Below are 21,181 nucleotides of genomic sequence, written 5' to 3' on the forward strand. Positions count from 1 at the left end.
AGCTTGTATATTGTATCAAAGTTACCATGTACATAGGCATGTATTCCTTTGAATGAAGGAAACGTTATTACCAGATGTCAGGACGGCGTTTGAACTTCCTGGGGGAGAGTATCGGTTCATGTTATGCAAGAAGTCAACGCATAATCGTCGTACAGAGATGCGACGAGGAGTACGTATGGAAAGCCCGAAACTCATAGAAACGGAATTTTTGGTCAAAGATATACACATAATATACACATATATATAGCGATTGACGTAAAAGGAGCAAGTTTAGAGAGTGGGAGCAATGAAACAAACGAAGGAAAAAAAAAGCCAACCAGAAATCCGGGTTGTGTCTTTTTGGATTCTCTTTTCTTCTCTTCTCTTCCTTCCCTTCCCTTCTCATCTTCTTTCTCTTACTCTTTTTGCCGTCTGTCCCGTTTTCATCTGCATTGGTCAACGTAAATACCTATCAAAAGTGGATTCGACATAGTTATTTTCTGGTCCTTAGCATCTGCATAGACAGGTCAACAAGGCACATCGGATTCTGACCGGTCTTCTGGTTTACATGGGGCACGCCTGAAAATCCTAGGTGTACAATAGTACAAACATAAGTACCTCAGCGTGCTCTTAATACCCGGCTGGTTCTTGATGTTGCCTCCTTCGGTTCATTCTCTTTTGGTCCTGCACATGCATTTCTTCTTTCCAACTCCGCAACGATCCTCTGTTGCCAATGCATCAATGGTTTGTAACACAATAAAATAAAAGCAACAATGGATAACGTTAATGACCTTTATCTTGATTGCAAGCAGGTCTGCAGCTGGTTTCTTGCTTGGATGGCACCCTTGTTTCCGCTTGTCTCTGTTAGCATTGTCACGGCACCGGCTACGAAGTATACAGGAACATATCGACGGAAGACGCATTTTACTGACAGCTAGTTTCTGCAGCCGCTAGTTCTTTTGGTTCCCGCTTCGTGCTTCTCTGGTCTCTGTTATTCTCTATCAGTATTGTCACGATAATGGGTATGAAGTATAGAAGAACGTGCCAAGAACGTACGCTTGATCGATCAAGGCTTATTTTACAGTCTCTGCGCCTTTGCTCTCATTTGCTTGGTTGGTGCCCTCCTTTCTACGGATTTTCAACCTCGATTGTTCAAGGCTTCAGGTATGAAATATACAGACGTATATATATGTATATAAATATTATGCATATACATAATGGATTCTTTGTGCGACGAGGCATTAAGAATCATTAGATACGCTCTTTCCCTGTTTCCGGAAAGTAATGTCGCACCCCACCGCCAATGAAAATTGGTATCGCATATTATCAAAAATCAAATGCCGTATGTTTACAAATCAGACGTAGCATAAGCAGAAAGTCTTGTCCACATAGCTTGGCACACAGAATATCCATGAATATGTTAAAAATATACTAGAGTTAAGCTTTCATTAACTACATATTTCTCGAGACGGAAAATAGGAATAGGAGTGGGGACGGACAATCGCTAATTTATAAAAATGGACATCTGGAGGAAACTCAAAAAGTCACGCATGGACATGAATCGATAACCCACTTTGCGTATACATTTTTTCCCAGAAAGCTAGACTTAGCAGGACATTCTATTAGTATGAATATGAAGCAAGAGAACCGGCTCTTCAAGAAAACGAAAAAAAGACAGCATTCCTCGGATAAAGTCCCTGACAGCTGAAACCTGAACATGGTCGCGCAATCTATATTCCGTGCTCAGAAGTATGACGTCCTGTATTTCTTGGCATGAGAGGATTCGAAAAGTTATTGAAGACGACAATCGACACCCTTGAGCATTTAAGCGTCGCTGCTCACAATCAACCTCCTCAACCAAATTACAACTACAATTACCAGCAACAACACCCACCCTCGCAAAACACCACAGGTTTATACGAAGGCGCAGCTTACTCAAGAGTTGTGTACCCTAACCCGACCGACGGAAAACTTGTCTATCCTCCATACAATGAGTTTGGTGATCACTTGTTTGATTTCTCAGCTGCAGGGTACAATGAGGGCTGGACCCCTTTGCCTGCAGTAGGGCCCGTCACCGCTTCGTTGGACCCTGTGCCTGGCAGCCAGGATGACTCTGGGCGTATCCAACAGGCCATCAACGAACTTGCAGCTACGCCGAGTCAAAGTCTCAAAACATTGCAGTTGAATAGAGGCAACTTTGTTCTTGCGCGTCCAGTCGAGATCAGTTCGTCAGGAATTGTTCTCCAGGGCGACCCAGCTGGTGGCACCATAATCACTGTAATGACCGACCCGTTAGATACGCCTTATGTATTTAAGATAAGCGGTGAACCCAATGTTATGAGCAAAAAACGTGTTCCCATTGTGGATGATTACATACCAGTCGGACACAACCAAGTTACAGTTCGAGATAAGAACAGATTCAAGGTTGGCGATACAGTCATGGTAGGAGTCGCCTTCAACGACGCCTGGATCAAGGCTGTTGGCATGGATGTTATTATTCCCAAAGGTGACACAAGCAAGAACATTGGCTGGAAAGCTGGTCGATTTGAACACCATCGAAGAATCGTCAGGATAGACGAATCAGGCACGCGGTTGACGCTCAACGAACCAATCACTGCAGCACTCTCAAGCAAGCATGGTGGTGGATTTGTCGAAAAGTACGAGAGCAAACGAGTCCAGAACGTCGGCCTGCAGTTCCTGGAATGCGTCTTCCCTGCCAACGAGAAGCGAGGGCCTGAAGAAATGATGAAAAGTCAAAAATTCAAAGTCAAGGATTACCGCTTTGCAGACGAGATGTTCAATCATTTATTGATTCTCATGGACCATGCCGAGAACTGCTGGGTCAGAAATGTGCGGTCTGTTTGGTTCCGTAATTTTGTTCGAGTCGGTACGAATGCTTTGGCTATAACTTTTCAAGTAAGTACGAATGCTATGTAGTAAATTGAAGCTTATCAACTCAAACGGTACATCACATATTAGCACTGTTATCACACATTCCCGATGCCACCATCTCCTGATCCTAAGAAACCACTCCTGGCTGGGCAGTTTGCATTCGAGATATCGGGACAGATGATTTTAATAGAGCATTGCCATGCAGAGTACAGCTTCCACGCATACTCTTACAAAGGTCGTGTTCCAGGTCCAAACGTTGTCTATTCGAGCAGCTGTGTCGCCAAGAATGGCGATGTTGGTCCTCACATGAAATGGTGTAAGTGTCTTTTATCTAGGCGTGACATGGCTTGCTGCTAAATTTATGAATGCAGCTACTGGGCAACTCTATGACAGTAAGCAATTTCTTCATATGAGATACTGATCTGATTTTATTTCTTACCCGCCCTACTTGAGATTGCAATGTAGACGGTCAAATCATTATACAGGATCGATACGATGCTGGCTCCGGGCACGGTTGGTCTGGTGCCAACTCGGTAGTATGGAACTCTGTGGCCCACTCTGGAATGATAGTCCAGAAACCACCGCTGTCGCAAAACTTTTTAAGTAAGAGGAAAAATGGATAACGACGTGGATCGATGATATCTGAACTGAATATTCTCCTAGTTGGTAGCTCATCCAAGCGTGCGAAACCTCGCGTGCAAGGTCACGAATGGGCCTGGGAGGAATCTCCTGATAGGAAAGTGAACCCACCCAGTCTCTACATGGCGCAATTGGCTGAACGCCGGCAAAGACTATCTTCAATGCAAAACATAGTCTGATGCTTACAACAATGTCTGTAAAATAAGTTATGACCCTTAATAACTGGCTAGAAAAATACAACAAGAAATGGCTAAACATCCACGCCACTCATTCACGCCACTGTTGCGCACATTGCTTCTGTGCAGTTATTCATGAGACTATCCTCGATTGATGTTACTGTAGTTTTTTGATATTCGCATTCCGAGTATCTGGTGACTATCACCTCTTTCAAGTTCAAATCAACAGCAGAGAGACACAAAGGGTTATAACAGTTATTGGCGCACAGCGACAAAGATACAGATAATATAGGCTGCTGGTATCCTCATACCAGCGACAGGATGCAATGCCATCTCTAGGAGAAGAGAGAAGGCTTAATTGACAAAGATTATGCTAAAAAACCAGAGCGCTTTAATCTGGAGCACTTGGATCAGCATAATTAGTTCAACGATATGACAATGAGGAACAACGCCCTTTCTCTGCTAATCAACGAAATCGAGTGTTTCGAAAAGGAAACAAGGCCCGTAAAAGGAAGTTATTTGGAACGATACAAACTTTAAAAGAAACAGCAAGCGGGGCAGCCTAGAATTTGGCACCTCGGCATATAAGCAGCTTACGAAGCAATACAATCCAATAAGGAAAAGATCGGCATATATGGGTATTGTATGCAACTTGAAAATGCGGTGGATCTCCACTCGTGTGGAGTGGCTGAGTGCCAGACGAGAAGCGGCAACAAGGCAGTGAATGCAAAGCGCCGGCAGTAGTGGCATAACGTGCTTGAGCATATGTGAAGCGAGACAAAAGAAGCGCCTCGTCCGATGGTTGCAATCTTGCAGTGCTACAAGGACCGGATCGATATGCACTTTGCCGATCTTTGCGGACTTGTGCAACCATCCATCTTGCCGCGCGATACTTGAATGGAAGATGAATACCGTGGAAACGCGGCTTGCAATGGAAGGGGAAGTATATAAATGTGAAGAAACGAGGAGCACTAGCCATTTTTCTCCAGGGTAGTAAGTTGTTTTTGTTGTTGTTTACTACGTTATCCTATTTAGTTAATCGTTGACAAAGCGTGACACGAGCTTTTTCGAGAGACCAACAAAGAAGGATGTAACGGTGCCGAATTCAGGGTACGCTAGAAGAAGGGGATCAAAAACGAGAAGGACGGGTCCACAATCGTCGATCGTGACAACAAAGTGGAACAAAAGGACTGGCGGTGCGTATTCATCAAGCAACATGTGTGATTAGACTTTTGCCAATTTCCCCATATGACCGAGTAGCATCGTTCTTTTTGTTGCTTCTTCGCGCGTATGGCAATTGCATAACGTTTTTCTCCTTTCCTGTTTTCCATTTGTTTACTTTTCATTCACTTCTGGTCAACCTTTCCTATCTATCCCTCACCGATCTTAAATGTACAAACGCCACTCCTCAGCTGCAAGCACCACCAGCAGTCAAACCGATCGGCTGTACGATTGTCTCCGAGAAGAGCAACACAAAAGTAGCAAGATCGCTGCCAAGCACTTTATAGAGACGACGTTGGGTTCCAGACTCGCTTCAGACGATTTCCACAAGGAACTCCAAGATGGCGTGCTCCTCTGCAGGTACCTTTAAAGGCGCTGCGTCCGGCTTTCTGGTGCTGGAAATAATATATTTCCTACTAGATTGATCAATTGTCTGAGGCCGGGCACGATCAAAAGTATAGGCAAAAAAAACATTCCTTTTGTTAAAGTAAGTAGCTTACTGGTCACGGACAAGCTGCGCGAGGTTCTCTAAACATTGTCTGCATGGTTTTTTAATTGCTTCAGATGGCGAATATTGGACTGTTTCTGCAAGGGGCGCGCGAGGTAATTCTCAATATACTTTGAGGACTATAAACAAAAAGCTTACTTTCTTTTTCCTTTATCCCTCCATACTCTTCCTCCTGAATAGCTTGGCTTACATAACTCTGAATTGTTTCAAACCGTCGATTTATACGAAGCCAAAGATATGGGCGCAGTAAGTTGCTTTTGTTTGACTGAAAACCACCGCTGTGCTGAACTGTTCACACTGCTATCTCTTCAAGGTCATCAACACAATTCTCTCGTTAGCCAGACTCAAGTCCAACGGAAGACGAAGGTCTTCAGATACCCCAACTACCAAAGACCATGACAAAAGACATCAATACCCGCAAAGAACTTCACCTCAATTGTCGAACAGGGATGCCAGCTTAAAATCATCCGGACTGGGTAACCGACGACCTGCCGGTTTACCAAGCAAAAAGAGTGAACGGCAGTTGTATGGAACTCATGGCACAGAGAAGAGCGACTCTCGGAACGGATATCGTCATGTTAAAAGCATTTTTGGCCAGCAGTTGAGCGCAGAAGAAGCGAATAAAACTTGCCGTGCAAACGATGTCGGCAGAATTTCAGAAAAAGCCGAAGCGTTGCGACGAACATACCGGTCTAACTTGCATCAGAGACCAACAGCAGACAGTGGCTACAGTACAATGGCTTTACGCGGCGACGACGAGTGGCAATATCCAGATATGCCTGAAACTTTCGAGGAGTCCAAAAGCAGTAGCACGAGCACCGGCCGTGGAGACGACAACACGGACATTCAGGAGCAAAGGAGGGAGACACCCAGATTGTCAACCAACAGCGAAGCAAGCAGTAGCAGTAACAGCAGCGGTGCATATTCTGCTCATATGGAACAGCACGTGCCAATACATCGAAATAGCAAGCACTACCTTGATTTATCCAAAAACGAGTACGACGAAGTGGATTCTTTCTTTGCGCGTCCTGCTGCAACTCGATCCACACCAATCGTCTATACAAAGCAGGAGACTTCATCGCAAGAAGATGTTCGTGCCAACAGAAAGAGTATAACACGACCAAAACTTGAATCTTCCGAGTCAACGCCGCTGGAAGACACTAAAAAGAAAGAATTAATAACGGTTATTCTGGAACAAGAGAACGGCAAAGATACTCACTATGTAAGATAAATCAAGTATTTTTGAGAATCTCAATTGACTGACAAATCACATTGCAAAGCAACTCGGAAATTGCATCGGAAAAGGTCAATTTGGAAGTGTATACAGGTATGAAAAGTACTCGGTACCAACGACTCGGAAAAACCAGCGTTGTTAATCCAAAATATTTAGAGCACTTGATGTGCATACCGGCGAGATTGTCGCTGTGAAGAGGATCAGGGTCGAAGACGTCAGCCATGACCAAGAAATCATGGTAAGCGAACTCAACAATTTCTCATATTTGAAAGTGGATACTAAGTCTAGCTCAGCAAGAGGTGGATCTTCTGAAAAACATAAATAGTCGACACATCGTTCGATATTTGGGCTCTGTACGGGACGAGAGCTATCTGAATATTGTATTAGAGTGAGTGGAGAGTTGGGATAATACTGCATATGCGGCTGCCTAATGCGGGTTACTTTCCAGATATGTCGAGAATGGCTCGCTGCTTTCAACTTTGAAGGCATTTGGAAGCTTGCCTGAAAAGCTTGTTGCCTCCTACGTCCACAAGATCCTTTGCGGTCTAAAGTACCTGCATGAGCATGAGGTGCGACAAGTTCCTACTCTTACATTGTCCTTGTATGCAGCGTAAATCACGGGCTCATGATCCTCTTTTAGGTGGCGCACTGCGACCTAAAAGCAGCCAATATCCTGACGACAAAGACGGGCGAAATCAAGCTCACAGACTTTGGTGTCTCCCTTAATCTCCGTATAAAGCAGGATGAACTCGGGGCTCCTGCCGGTACACCTAATTGGATGGCTCCCGAAGTTATTGAGCTCAAGGGAGCCTCGACCAAATCTGATATCTGGTCGCTCGGCTGCACCATCGTCGAGATGCTAACCGGTAAACCTCCTTATGCGGAAATGATTGCTATGTCGGCACTGTATCACATTGTCGAAGACGAATGCCCTCCTCTTCCTTCGAATATCTCAAAGGTTTGTCATGCCCTGTGAATTACACAATAATTGATATCTGACATTGAATCGCAGAATCTCGAAGATTTCCTACGCTCCTGTTTTCGAAAAGATCCTGCAGCGCGTCCAACGGCTAACTCACTCCTTTCTCATCCATGGATTATGCATACTCTATCTTCTAATGCCTCCCCTCCACCGTCGCCGACTTCATCCTTGGCAAGCTCTCCAACATCCAACTGGCCAAAAACAGACTATGGAGACATTGACCTAACACGCATCTTCGAATATGTGCGATCGAATCCAACTATGGACTCGCAACGAGTTCCCGCCTCAGAGATCCGTAGAAAGGAATTTGTTGAGCATCAATTTGTCAAGACTTCCTTCGGCAAAGGTATGTCAACACAAGCAGTTTAGGAGGTGCCGGTGCTGACCCCCACGGCGTAGCTGTGACTTGCAAGGTTTGCCTCATAACAGTCAAGCGGCATGCCGCTTACTGTGAAGGTAAATCAATTTCATCCCACTATTTATGTATGCATACATCTTAATCATATTTTTAATTCACAGCATGTGCTCTCATTTGTCACGACAAATGCCGAAAAAGCGCTGCTTCTTGCCGACCTATATACCCTAATGTTACCACAAGAGTAAGCGAAAATGCACATTCTATGAAGATAAACATCCTGACATCATGTCTAGTTGCATCCACCACCTAGACGTGACTCGTACCCTATTTCTACTTCCCCTGCACCCACTACCCATGGAAACAACAGCAAGTTCCAAAAGATGCTGGCATCCTGTATGAAGAAACCGAACCAAGACCAACTGTCCTCAGAATATACTAAATCATGTCTTTCCGGTGACACTGCGCTCAGTGTACCTTTCATAGATCAAAGCACAACATTTCGGCGTCGATCTACGGGGACTTTTGTAGACATACATCTGTTGCCGGCAACAGATCCAAAGCCTTACCATCGACTCGATAAGAAACGGACAAAAAGTACGCATCAAGATGAATGTGTTATTTCGTAATTTAGATATCCCGAATCTTGTAAATATATACAATGAAACTCTTTAACATCATAAAAAACCAAAATTCATCAGTACATGGAACTACCAATTATGGTTAAATAACTCGAATGTTGATAGGTGAACAAGTTTCCGTACGTTCACATATTACTTTCTGAGAGTAATTTCTGGATGGGTTTAGGGCTAAGCACATGGACAATATAATACATTCTGTAGAGGGCAGTTGGAAATGAATAGGTTTAAGCATCTCACGCTACTCAATCATGTGATTGGCGATATTGTAATCCACGCATGACATTCAGTGAATGCTAGTAGCTTGCTCAAACAATTCACATCGGATTTTGCAGGTATGCACAATTTGCACCGTCAGCGTATTCATTTCCGTTCCTGATCGTTTACTGCTACATATGTATGCTTGCATATGCGTACATTAATTGCATAAGCTCAATATCCATGTAAAGCTCACTGGATCATAGCGCTGCGCGCAATTGTTTAGTTCCTCGATACGCAGAAAAAAATGCTCAGCAGATAAGCGGCGGGTATTTAGAGTTTAGCTCATTAGCAGAAATTGTGGATGTTCTCGGATATACGTCTCCGATATTGGAACAAAAAGAAAACCATAAATCAGTATACGAACGAAGTTACTGCTGTAATATTGTCTACAAACGCCTATTTGAAGTGCACCCACTCCGAGAATAATAGACTTTAAAAGCGACCTCCACATCAAGGAACGGGATGAACGTGGTCCCACAAAATCGGCATCTATGATATCATATGGCCCAGCATGATTTGGAGTAGTCGCACAAGCATCCAATTGTAAAGAAAGGATAGACAGCTAATAAATATTTACAAATGAAGCGTGACTAAAACTGGAGAATTTAGAAATTGACGATGCCAATTGTACAAGGCGAGGCTGCTAAACGTCATCCTAAAATGGGGAGTATATCCCTAATTTGGTTGATTTCTCCGAATGAACCGTATCCCGGAATGATAAAGCCTTCGTTTGATCTAAGCTGCTTCTGTGACACATAAAAAAATATATAAAGAGTTGCGCTTTGTAGCTTTCCGTTTTCGATTAATTTGTTTTTGATTACAAACATGACGGAAGACAACGTTGAAAAGCCATCTTTGCAAGATACCTTCCCGATTCTAAACGATGTGGTGACAATGGAAAATTGTCAACACTATCGATATGATGAGTCAATTTCAGCAAATCTTCGAATCATTCGAGAGCCATGAAGACTTGCTACAAATGTACTTGGTTGCTGCTGAAGAAAGATACGAGGTATTCTTTATGGAGCAGATCGCATACCCGCGCAGTGTCAAGGAAATCCCAATTGGTAAGACGGTGATATAAAATTTTTTTGACGCATCGTTAACGCTGTATCCAATATCTAGATGTTGCATTAATGTGGCACGCGCATTCATTAAGTCCTTTTCGGTTCTACGAAGATATTAGACGTCTAAGCAATAATGACAGTTACGATCATCACGATATTTTTGATGTTGAGGCAATCCTGCAATCAATAGTAAGTAAATCCATTGAACCTACTGCAATAATCGTTTATTTGATCTCGCAATCCATCAGTCAACACCGCCAAAGGATACAGGCCGAAATTTCTTGGGAAGAGGTGCATTCCGACTTGACGAATTACAGCAAGGAACCCCAAAAATTTGAATGCTGCTTCTGCAAAGATTCCATGTATGGGCCAGCGTAAGTATCTAAATACGATATTTGGTGCGTGGTGAAATAGCCACTGAAAAAAAGATAATCGTGTATTAAAGGAAAGCCTATGCTGGGTGGAGAACAAGCAAATGGAAGGCATTCAAGTGTCCTATCTGTACAAAACAGGTTTCCAATGAGTTCCACGCAGTTGCACAGCTGTCTCCGAACTCGACTTAGAGAAGGCAACGAAGCACCGGAACCCCTAAAGTACGTATTAAAATATGAATGTGCCAAATTCAAGTGCATGCCTTTGATCCATTTTTTAGGGGTATATATTGAATCGAGATGGCACGTGGAAGGATAGCAGGCAGTTAGAAATCGATGAGACCATGCAAAAGGATATGGAGCTTGACAGCGTCGGCTTTACAAAGGATTTGATGCATTTGAGTCTGTGCTGAAGTATAAAGCTATAGGTTTGGACAAAGAGAAAGGTCTATCTGAAGTTTACCACAATATTCCAGAAGTGAGTGTGTAACATGTCTGGAAGACTTTTTGGATTGTGGCCTAATAGGCATTCCTTGTATAGAACTTTCAGACATTATTCGTACTAGTTATGGTGGTCATCCAACACGGTTTTCTATCGACTTGATCCAAGCTGCGCTCAGACAAAAGAATTTCATTAACAATATACTGAAGATTGACTGGACAGCGCCGGAAGCTTTTGTCCGTGCCATACGACGATACAGCGATTTCTTGAAACTCATTGCGGCAAACTCGGGGTTGCTTGCAGTGCCGACCATGGAAATCGGTAATCACGCGAGATATGCTTATCATATGAAGCTTAATAAGCTAACATTTGTCGGCCGTTCAGATCTTGCCTGGCATACACAAATGCTGTTCGGATCGCGCTACCGTGCTTTTACATTAAAGTATGTTGGCCGAGTTGTCAATCACGACGACAATATCCTCGCCGATAAGTTGAAAAAGCATGCCAAGAAAACCAACATTGCGTCGAAAGAAGCCAACATGCCTTACCAAATTGCTGGAGTTAGCACCGGTTTTCGAACAATTGTCCCTACAAGGCTGCTGGGTGCTCACTTTGGCGATGACTATCGCCCAGGAACTTTTGAGCTTCCTGAAGAAACAAGATTCTGGGAGTAAGAGCATCTATTTACATTGCAACATTTTCCGTGGCAATGCTCATTAAATAATTGATACATAGTGATACTGCTACCGAAACATCTCTAGTCGATTCCCCTTCACAAAAGAATCGTCTCAAAACAGCCGTGCAAAGTCTATCCCTGAGTAGGAAAAGCAAGGGTAATAGAATCAAAAACATAAATATAGCGAAACATGTTCTAATAGTGGTTGTCTCGCAACCGCCACAGATATCTTGATAGTGCAAGTTACCATGATTTATGTAAGCCAATGCTAACCTTGCGAGACGATCCAGAGCTATTTGGATCTAATATTCATTTGATTTTTTTTTTCCAATCAGCCTCCACCAATAACGTATTCAAGAATGCAAGAAATGTAAGCTTTTTCTTCATGGGAAAATGGAGTTTGCTGTACTAATTGTGTGATAAAACTCTACAGGTAAAATTGCAGCAGAAATATCAAAAGAAAATGGCGGAAGAAAATGGTTATGGATACGTTGGGTAAGTCTTCCATTACATCTATCCTTCATTTGTAGCCCATTTATACTGATATTAAGAAAATTTGCCTGCAATTAGAACATTAAGTTGTATTGGTATATACTTGCATTTAACTGTCGAAAGGATGAGATGCTAACTCTGTCTTCTTAATTACCGACGAGCTCCATCGATGAAGGTGGGGCCTATATAGGAATTGGAATGCCACCAGTAGTTATGGGTGTTGGAGGTTTCTAGAACCATACCTAATGGAAGGAATCTTGCAATTTTTCCCTATAACTTAATTAGATATATTCCTATTTGTCATCATCTAGTAGTATTGTTAGCTAACTATTGATAAAAGATTTCCTGGATTCAGAACCGGCAACAAAAATGGGTTGGGCACCATATCCCATTATCGGAGAAACAATGCAGCTACAGCGAATCTCGAATTTCGACACTACGCGCTTCTTGATCAGTTAAAAATTGTCGGCAATGGCCACCGACGATGAAGACCAGCAGCAATTGAAACTAGCTTTGGAGCTCTCTTTGCAGGACGTTCAGAAAGATATTGACGAGCAGGAGCGAGAAAAGCAAGACACGATTGCAGCCCTGGCTGCGTCCCTTGGCAAGTCGGTCGATCAGCTCACTGCGCGGGAAGTACTCTCTGTTACTATGGGAGCCGATATTCAAAGAGCTCCAAAACGTCCCGCTGAAGATACCAACTCCAGCGCTGCTCCATCGAAAAAGCCAAATACGACAGGCGATCGGTTTTGGGAGGGTGCCGTAAAGTTGACGTACATAGCTGGATTCACAGACCCTAGAGCAATACGCATTGAGGATATTATTCAAAAGGTTGTTCTTTTTTCCAAGAGTTTTGTGGGGAGGAGAAGAAGAAGAAGGAGAAAGAGATGAGTAAACTTATCAGAGTATATCGTGCCACAGAACACATTGAAGAAAGCAGTCTTGACCGCGATGGTTGCAAGCGAAGAGTTTCTTGAGACACACATACCCAGAGAGACCAACGTTTGCCTCGTAATGCATGGACCTCGAGCAAGTTGAAATTGACTCACCATTTTGATGCCCACGTCTGGCTAACTGAGCATATACTAGGCTACGTCGCGACAAGTTGGAAACAGAGTATTGATCACTGCCCCTATGCTTAATTCCAAGTTTGGTGTTTTCCACTCCAAATTGATGCTTCTTGTACATGATACTTACATGCGTGTTGTTATTGGCTCTGCAAATTTGGTATATACAACAATGCTTGCATCCTCCATTCAGGATTACTTATGCGCTCGTTATCGCAGATATCCTTTGATTACCGAGACATTGAGAATGTCGTTTTCATACAAGATTTTCCAAAACTCCAGAAACCTGTAGATACCTTGCCAACGTTCGCAAAAGACTTGGAAGATGTTTTGGATAAGCTCCGTGTACCTGCAAGCGTAAAACAGGAGCTTTACAATTATGATTACAGCAAGGCAAAGGTAAAAAGTTGTATATCTGAAAGCATGATAAAGTTTGTAACGTCTGTGGGGCCAATAGGCACAAATAGTTGCCTCTGTCTCTGGTACCTTTGAAGGTGCTGATAGCAAAAATTATGGCCACCCAAAGTTAGCAAAGATTGTAAAATCAATGCTATCGACGAGCGATCTCCCTTGCAAGCCAACTGTTGAAATGCAGGTTAGGATAAACAGGTAACTCGTGCTATCAGCTCACAGCGTCTCAACCTTGTACATACTTTTAAGACATCCTCTTTGGGCGGATTAAATGTCGGGTATATGAATCAGCTCTATAAATCCTTTTGCGGCATCGACACCATTGAAGAGAATCGACAACGAAAACGAGACCAGGAAGTACCACCTATCAAAATCGTATTTCCAAGCTACGATACCGTACTTAACAGCAAACTCGGCCCTTCTGTGAGTAAAAAAAAGAAAGGAAAAGTAATTGGGGTCATGCACCTAACATGATTTTGTTAAAGGGAGCCGATACCATATTTTTTAATCGGTCTTTGTGGCAAAAATCGACCTTCCCGAAACAAGTCATGCACGATGCTGTAAGCTACAGAGAAGGTAGCTTAATGCATAGCAAGGTAGAGAAAGAACGGGTCTGGGCTCGATGAATCATTGTATTTCGTGGTTTTCTAAAACAGTGTTACAAGTATATCGTTGCGACTCTGCCCAGAAGCAGCAATAGCAATATCCGGGGTTGGGTATATCTCGGGTACGTGATCGTGGAATAGCAAGCAACGGATGATGATTCGCAACTTATTCAAGAATAGGAGCCACAATGCTACGCAAGCCGCATGGGGATCTGTATCGATATCAAAGGATAGCAAACGACCGAAATTGACTATGAAGTACGTAAAATCAAGTGATGATACAAGCACATTTAGTGTATTGACATTACAACAGCAACTGGGAATTAGGCGTTGTCTTGCCAATCTACAATGAAGGTGATATCCCGATCACGTTCATAAGACCGCCACCTCCATACCGTCCAGATCAAGAACCTTGGATCCAGTGACTAGTTGTATCCTGTTTAAATGTCTGCACCTGGTACTTTCCCTATGAACAAACATGCTGATAAAAATATTCTGTCTCATGGCCATGTTTATGAAAGTCAATGGAATTTAATCACATTATTCTTTCATATTCACTCGAGTAAAGTGAAGTATTTTTCTTTCAGCGATGATTGATAATTTTGGAGATGATGATGATTGACACCCAGCAAGAAGCGGGTGAGGGAGGGGCGAATTGTGTTCCGTCGGCCTCAGCTCAACTGCCCACTGGCAGCGTTGCATTTTCCCTCCTTTCTTCTTTCCGCACTCAAATGGTAGGTATTCATCCATCGTCGTAGACGTCGCATACACTATCGAATTGCATCCATCCGTCCATGTATTCCAACATATTGAGGCGAAGACACATCGAGAAGAAGAAATTGCGACGGACGGACGACGATTCCCACATTGGACGTTTTACAGATTTTCTAATTCAAGGTCTAGGCTCCCGTGAAAGCATACGAACTTCGCAACAAGAACAAGGCTGAGCTCCTCAAGATCCTCGACGAGCAAAAGCAGGAACTCGCCGCTCTCCGTGTGCAAAAGGTTGCCGGTGCTTCTGCTTCCAAGCTCCAGCAAATGTAAGCATGCCGCGAATTAACTGGAGTCCCAACGTGTAACGAGCCAATGTGGGAACTGAACGATATTTTTTTTCTTTTCTGAATAGTGGTACTGCCCGCAAGAACATTGCCCGCACCTTGACTGTCATTAGCCAGACCCAGCGCGAGCAGCTCCGTCTCTTCTACAAGAAGAAGAAGTACCTTCCCTTGGACTTGCGTGTCAAGAAGACCCGTGCCATGCGCCGCGCTTTGACCCCCTACGAGCGCAGCCTCAAGACCGTCAAGCAGCAAAAGAAGGAAGCGTACTTCCCTCTCCGCAAGTATGCTGTTAAGGCTTAAAAATAAAACTTCACGGGGGATCAATTTTTCTTGACAACGACAAACAACAACCGAGCGGTTTGGAGACGATTTTTGATTTGACTGTTTGCAATGTGGAGATAAGGAAAAAGGATGGAAAATACCTTTTATTCACGGCGTTGGGAGGAAGGAAATATTCGTAGTTAAAGAATCACAGGAGGACGGTCAGATCAGATAACGGCAAAATAGTAGCGGTTCGGGTGGGTAAGGATAAGCCGGTGGAGAGGAAAAGTATGAAAAGAAAGGATCGAATAAGTGAAAAGGTATATTACAAAGATTAAGCTGTTTCCGGATAGACGTCGCATTCAGACTCTGAGAGTATGATTTCAAGCACTTCTTGATCCTCAGGATCTGAAGACTGTTGCGGCCGTTTGCTGGTGGTCTTATGCACGGATCGACATACACGCTTCTGCCGCCGTTCTCGGTCTATGCTTTTGCGACTCTCGTAGCCTTCGCCGCGCCTGTAAGCGCTGACGAAGAGATCCTCGTTCCAGTGGAAACCTTCGTGCCGAGACATTACGACTATGGGGCAGGATGCATACTCCATGCCGTGAGAGCCAGAATCGTACACTCGAAACTCATAATCGGTTGTCAGTGAATTGGGTCGAGGATGTGTCAATGTAGGCGTTGTCATAATCTCTTTGTGTAGAAAAATGGAGAAGTTGTGTGTGTGCGGGCTTGGTGCAACCCAAATCATGCAAAAATGTCGTGGTCGAAATTCATGTCAGCCGCTGTGGTTCGTCTCGTTTCTCTTTTTTGTTTCGAATGCTCTTCTCAAAGGGTAATCCTGTACGTTGCTTCAAATTGTCAGTCAGTCCAGGTCATCACGATCGTCCGGTCGCTTTTGGACCAGGTGCTGTTGTCAGCGGTAAGACTCGGAGGCTCTTTATTCTCTTTTTTCTTTTGCCACTGCGTTGGTTCTTGTATTAACTTGAGTTTGATAGGCTCTGTCTTTCTCACGCTGGATCAGCCTGTCTCGGCGTACAATGTCCGTGTCGTCTTTGAGTGCGTCGAACGAAACATACGGTCCAAAGCGTCCAACACTGTGTTTTCGGTATCAGATTACGTCTGGGGCAAAGCACGATCAGGCAAGTTGTATTAATTTTCCCGGCTGATCGTTTTGATAGATGTGGGGTATCTAACCGAGTTTTCTTTATTTCCGAGTGCAGAAAACGAGATGCAAACATTAGACCAAGGCAGCCATATGTATCTCTTTGCGATCAAGTTGCCAAATGTAAACTATCCTCCGTCGATGCACAACTCCAAGCTCGGATACCACACAGAATATACGGTGCAGGGGTATCTGGAGCTATGCGAACGTACAGTGCCAAGTCCACCTGCAGAGGTCATGTACCTCCCCTTGATCCCGTGCGAGGATTCTGAGAGTAAGTGCACAGAGGAGTTTACACGGGGCAAGAACACGCTGCAGGTCACTGCGCAGCTTGTAAAGACAGGCTATTGTCCAGGTGAGGAAAAGAAATTATTTCCAAATCGAGGCAAATTTGCCGTTTAACCCACCTCATCTTGTAACAGGCGAGACATGCACTGTGCGACTTGTGCTCCATAACAAGTCAGAATTCAAAATAAGTACCATAAACATTGCATTAGTCGCCGTTACATCCGATCTATCGCTGGGAACGCTCGAGTCCTACCAGTCTGGGTCACCAATTTTACCTAATTACGGCAAGTCCAAAACCCACACATTGCATACAGAGACAGTATCCGTCTCTATCCCCAGAAACTCCACCAATTACCACACCGTCTGCCACTTTACCATCCCACCCAAATGCCTTCCATCTACCCGACTCTCCGCCTCGCAGCACGTCCAAGTTGATCACCGGCTCTTGATCACCATTCCTTGGGCACAAGGTGGATGGCGGCTATCATCGTCGTCCATGCCAACCATTGTTCTCCCAGTTACTGTAACTACTGTTCCCACCACCACAGGGCGCATTGCTCCTCCACAGCTTGAACTACCATTGCCAACGTTCCAGTCTGATAGTTCGCAATTACCCAGTTTCATACCCTCCATTGAATCGCCTGACTCTGTACCTGGAAGCCCCATATCACCCATTGGCAGTTACTATGCTGCTTCTTCCTCGCCGCCCTCGCCAGTCAATGAGTTGCCAGAGGAAAGACGAGGTTCTTATCAGGATGCATCCGGTCACTTGACAGTGCCTACTCAACAATCGCAACGTAAATTGTCGATAAGCAGTATTTCTTCCGCCAGCAGTACCGAGATAGCATGCGCCTAATGGTTGGGCAAAAATAGACTTTGAGAGAGTTTTCCCGTCGATCGCTGCGCTGCTGACAAAGCTGTCTGGACCCTGAATGCCGCGGGAAAAATTTGTCCAGCGTTTTCTACAAATTTCCATGACCACCTTTTTAGAATGATACTGAATAGCTTTTCCATTATCACAAATATAATAAACAATGTTTTGATCGATTTAACTTGGGCTATTTGTGCTCGCAAGCAACAGTGAAAAATTGGACGAGTTTGGTTTTTCTTGGTGAGTCATTCTGCTTGGCAGAGGGCCAACGGATATTCAAAAAAAGCGACCGCTGCTGCCTGCGATTCCCCGCCATTTTCCGCCGTATATAAAAGCGACCCAAATTTTTTCAAGTCGTTTCAAACATACACACATTTCTTATCATGTTCGCTCGCGCTGGCAAGAAGGTCGTCTCCGTCTCGGCTGCCTGTGTCCTGGCATTCGCCTACGCCCAAGAATGCAAGAACGACGTGCTCTACTTTACTCCCAACAAGGCTGGCCACAGCAAGTAAACAAAGGCTGCATTCTCCAACACAACATTTACTACGCACATTACACACATACAAACAGCATACCACTTTAACACTCTGCATGCAAGACCTTCTTTTCATTACAAACTAAACAACAATGGATCATCAATTTTTAATTACGTGTATAACACATATTGTAATAGTAATAACAAAATAAAGAAAGAAATATGATGATTATTCATTAACCCAAGACCCTCCTCGCTTGAGCCATTTGGCGAGAATAATCGCCATGTCGCGGACAACAAAGCCGCCAATGACTAGATCGACAACTTCGCATATCTTCGTCAACTTCTGTAGCAAAACATCGCGCACGGGACTTGTGTGCTCCGAGTTTGTGTAGTGATCCCACCAGTCCGCTGCAGTAGAAAGGGGATACCGTCAGTTACTGCTGCCACCTTTCCAATTTCCCGGCTTATCTGATTTTTTTGAAAGGAGAAAGAAACACTTACAGAGTAAATGGAGTTTGGCAAACGCACGCTGTAAGACTTCAATGTAATTCCGATAATGGTCCTCGCTGTGGTAGTAGATGATTAGCGTTCAACTCTTTTCCCGCCATCCTTTTCTCCCATACACGTACGTTCTAGTTAGACCAAACGCGTTCATCCGTTCAACGGATTTAGAAAGTTTGCTTCCCCAAGACATGAACGACTGCGTTCGCTTGCCGGACGATGCTTCTACGCCTGAAGCGATATCAGATCCATTCACGACAGAGCCAGATGTGCTAGCATCCATGCTCTCCCGTTTGAGCTTCTTTGACAAGTTGTTCTGTAAGCTTTCCACTGCCTCCAAAAACTGCTCTAGCAGTTTGAGGCTTCCAGTCAAATCATCGAGTTGGCTCCATTTTTCCAAACGCGCGAGGTCGTTCATGAGGGTTTCACATGCTGCGACCTTGATTTCCAGGTGCGGCAGACGGATATTAGGCTGTTGCCACATATTTTTGGGTATATACAATCGCGGGGTGATATAAGCGCCGTGGTCCATGCTCTTTTCGAGCGACAGGATCAGACGAAGCGGTTTGTCGCTGTGGTCCACCAGCTGGACAACGTGGTCCTTGGTCGTGTACGCTACGCCAATGTCTGATTTGGCGCCAAAGTAGTCCATCGAGTCGGCTGTACCTGGAGACCCGTTCTTCATAAACAGTCCAAACAGCGGTGATCCGCTTTGACTCCCCCCTCCGCCTCCTCCGCCTCCTCGTTTCAGGCTCGACGATCCATCCAGGCTTACACGTGAAGACCGCTGCGATGATTTCTTGCGCACAGACACGAACCCATTCGATTGCCGCGACGATGACGATTTTGTTAGCGGTACCTGAGTGGCTGCGCGTCGCATCGGTGGTGGTGGTGGAGGCGTCGACGATGCGTTTTCATCTGCTTGCGAGCCTCGTCTCGTCATCGCTATCGCTGCAGTTGCAAAATCCGCATCCGAGCTGGAAGCCGATGGCGAGTTTTGCATGCGTGCGCTGCAAAGACTGTGGTTGGAATATTGATGTGATAGTCTAGCAGAGCCGTCCGAGTCTAGCCGCTTAAGCGACAGCGGCGGAAGTGTCATGGCTGGTTGATGGACGTCCGGCCGCGACGATGAAGTCTCAAAGGAAGAATCAACGGACGCAGATGTAGATGATGCGTCGCTAGAAATACTGGAGGATCGTTTTATGTCCATTTCTGTTCCTGCAGAAGGTCGTACGTACGCAGCGGCAGCCCTTGAACTGCCGCGGGGAGGGAGAGCGGTTGGGGTGGTTGCGTTGATGGTGGTGGTATTCGTAGTAGTAGGAGAGGAGGAGGTAGCAGGTTCGGTACTTTTACGTTTTGAAGTCTGGGAGGTTGTATTTGGTCGGGATTGAGTCGGTGTGCTTTTGGAGGAGACAGGGGAAGGCGGGCTATTATCAGCAACGCGAGATGAACGTGCTACATTTTGCCATCGGCTGGAGCGTGCTGACTGAGGCGGTGACCAGGGTATATTTTCAATTGCATCCGGCGACGATACAGAGCTCTCTAAAGACGAGGACGATGTCATCCGACGCAACAGCGACGACGGTGACTGCACTGATTGCTCCTGCTGCTGCTGTGCATTGAATCTAGTAGAAAACTTGCGCTTGGCAGGCTTCGCTAACCACGATTTCGCTTCGTTTTCTTGGTCGTCGTCTTCTGTAGCTACAACGTCGCTACTGTTAAAAGGCTGCATTGCATCATAGCCGTCGCAAACTTGGCTGACATCTGACTTGATGGTGCTTATAAGTCTTATTCGTTCTGAATACGAGTCATGCTATTATTATTACAAAGATTTAGATATTGTATTGTATGCTCAAAACTGCAGCAGTTCTTACAATCTCTTGAAGACGTTTCCGATCGCTTGGTTTCTCGACAGTTGATATCACGCGGTCCAAGAGTGAGACAGCCTCGGTGTAAAAGGCGACAGCACCGTCGACATCGTTGGCAGTGTCGCACTCGACAGCGAGCTTTGCCTTCTGGAGCGCAGTCCGGAGAATGACTCGAGAGACTTGCTTCCCAGCAGGTGATGTGGAGTTGGGGGAGGATGTTGCGTGAGAGTTGGGATTGGGCGTGGGCGGGGACGCAGCAGCGTCAAAGGTGGTTGGACCACGGTGCTGGCTCATGTTGTGTGTGGTGCCTGGTCGATGAAGCTAGCTGGTGTCTATTTCTCTTGCTCGTCTGGGTTGGACCGCCCTAGAAAATGGGGTTTCACGGCGTATATCCGTTTGTCATACACTGAGGTCCAAAAGGGCCACTTTTGGACTCGCCTTGCTGAGAAACAAGATAAAAAGAAAGAGAGAAGGGAGGCAACCAACCCGCCTCGGTCCACGGTGCAAAACTCCTTTTCACATTTCCGGCTAAACTCTTGTACTCCTGTTTCGGCAGGTTTGCCAATATTGGAGTAGCTGTGTCTCTCGCCTCGTTTATACAATCCAGACGACGATCATGCAATATCTCCTCTCTCTCTCTCTCTCTCTCTCTTTCTTTTTTTTGTTCTACTA

At 44.8% G+C, this 21,181-nt stretch overlaps 9 protein-coding genes across 9 annotated transcripts; 7 read left to right on the plus strand and 2 right to left on the minus strand.

The window, feature by feature from the left end:
• Positions 1-1,752: 1,752 nt before the first annotated feature.
• On the plus strand, positions 1,753-3,689 carry VTP01DRAFT_7043 (uncharacterized protein; the record flags this gene model as incomplete). Its single annotated transcript, XM_069386012.1, has 5 exons — positions 1,753-2,895; positions 2,959-3,187; positions 3,243-3,263; positions 3,325-3,474; positions 3,535-3,689. 5 exons carry the CDS (start codon positions 1,753-1,755, stop codon positions 3,687-3,689), a joined length of 1,698 nt encoding a protein of 565 aa, XP_069243416.1.
• Positions 3,690-5,076: 1,387 nt separating this feature from the next.
• VTP01DRAFT_7044 (uncharacterized protein) lies at positions 5,077-8,615 on the plus strand (the record flags this gene model as incomplete). The annotated part of the gene is made up of 14 exons (XM_069386013.1): positions 5,077-5,267; positions 5,328-5,394; positions 5,472-5,510; positions 5,596-5,661; positions 5,729-6,637; positions 6,696-6,742; positions 6,806-6,887; positions 6,943-7,037; positions 7,098-7,218; positions 7,290-7,607; positions 7,662-7,977; positions 8,031-8,087; positions 8,151-8,230; positions 8,283-8,615. 14 exons carry the CDS (start codon positions 5,077-5,079, stop codon positions 8,613-8,615), a joined length of 2,721 nt encoding a protein of 906 aa, XP_069243417.1.
• A 1,189-nt stretch (positions 8,616-9,804) lies between these two features.
• On the plus strand, positions 9,805-11,878 carry VTP01DRAFT_7045 (uncharacterized protein; the record flags this gene model as incomplete). The annotated part of the gene is made up of 10 exons (XM_069386014.1): positions 9,805-9,952; positions 10,011-10,326; positions 10,398-10,464; positions 10,516-10,545; positions 10,605-10,725; positions 10,865-11,435; positions 11,501-11,598; positions 11,667-11,698; positions 11,777-11,811; positions 11,875-11,878. 10 exons carry the CDS (start codon positions 9,805-9,807, stop codon positions 11,876-11,878), a joined length of 1,422 nt encoding a protein of 473 aa, XP_069243418.1.
• A 526-nt stretch (positions 11,879-12,404) lies between these two features.
• Positions 12,405-14,441, plus strand: VTP01DRAFT_7046 (uncharacterized protein; the record flags this gene model as incomplete). The annotated part of the gene is made up of 10 exons (XM_069386015.1): positions 12,405-12,764; positions 12,855-12,962; positions 13,023-13,160; positions 13,220-13,399; positions 13,458-13,595; positions 13,661-13,834; positions 13,897-14,007; positions 14,077-14,138; positions 14,197-14,274; positions 14,330-14,441. 10 exons carry the CDS (start codon positions 12,405-12,407, stop codon positions 14,439-14,441), a joined length of 1,461 nt encoding a protein of 486 aa, XP_069243419.1.
• Positions 14,442-14,518: 77 nt separating this feature from the next.
• Positions 14,519-15,374, plus strand: VTP01DRAFT_7047 (60S ribosomal protein uL29; the record flags this gene model as incomplete). Its single annotated transcript, XM_069386016.1, has 3 exons — positions 14,519-14,536; positions 14,920-15,056; positions 15,143-15,374. 3 exons carry the CDS (start codon positions 14,519-14,521, stop codon positions 15,372-15,374), a joined length of 387 nt encoding a protein of 128 aa, XP_069243420.1.
• Positions 15,375-15,669: 295 nt separating this feature from the next.
• On the minus strand, positions 15,670-16,026 carry VTP01DRAFT_7048 (uncharacterized protein; the record flags this gene model as incomplete). Its single annotated transcript, XM_069386017.1, has 1 exon — positions 15,670-16,026. The coding sequence occupies one exon, from the start codon at positions 16,024-16,026 to the stop codon at positions 15,670-15,672; it is 357 nt and encodes a 118-aa protein (XP_069243421.1).
• Positions 16,027-16,157: 131 nt separating this feature from the next.
• On the plus strand, positions 16,158-17,647 carry VTP01DRAFT_7049 (uncharacterized protein; the record flags this gene model as incomplete). The annotated part of the gene is made up of 4 exons (XM_069386018.1): positions 16,158-16,260; positions 16,337-16,480; positions 16,562-16,858; positions 16,926-17,647. The coding sequence occupies 4 exons, from the start codon at positions 16,158-16,160 to the stop codon at positions 17,645-17,647; spliced, it is 1,266 nt and encodes a 421-aa protein (XP_069243422.1).
• Positions 17,648-18,045: 398 nt separating this feature from the next.
• Positions 18,046-18,245, plus strand: VTP01DRAFT_7050 (uncharacterized protein; the record flags this gene model as incomplete). Its single annotated transcript, XM_069386020.1, has 2 exons — positions 18,046-18,170; positions 18,233-18,245. 2 exons carry the CDS (start codon positions 18,046-18,048, stop codon positions 18,243-18,245), a joined length of 138 nt encoding a protein of 45 aa, XP_069243423.1.
• A 121-nt stretch (positions 18,246-18,366) lies between these two features.
• On the minus strand, positions 18,367-20,803 carry VTP01DRAFT_7051 (uncharacterized protein; the record flags this gene model as incomplete). Its single annotated transcript, XM_069386021.1, has 4 exons — positions 18,367-18,548; positions 18,642-18,706; positions 18,770-20,454; positions 20,516-20,803. The coding sequence occupies 4 exons, from the start codon at positions 20,801-20,803 to the stop codon at positions 18,367-18,369; spliced, it is 2,220 nt and encodes a 739-aa protein (XP_069243424.1).
• Between the last annotated feature and the right edge of the window lie 378 nt (positions 20,804-21,181).

The sequence above is a fragment of the Rhizomucor pusillus genome, assembly GCF_041956525.1.
Source record: "Rhizomucor pusillus strain CBS 183.67 unplaced genomic scaffold VTP01scaffold_3, whole genome shotgun sequence".
Lineage (NCBI taxonomy): Eukaryota > Fungi > Mucoromycota > Mucoromycetes > Mucorales > Lichtheimiaceae > Rhizomucor > Rhizomucor pusillus.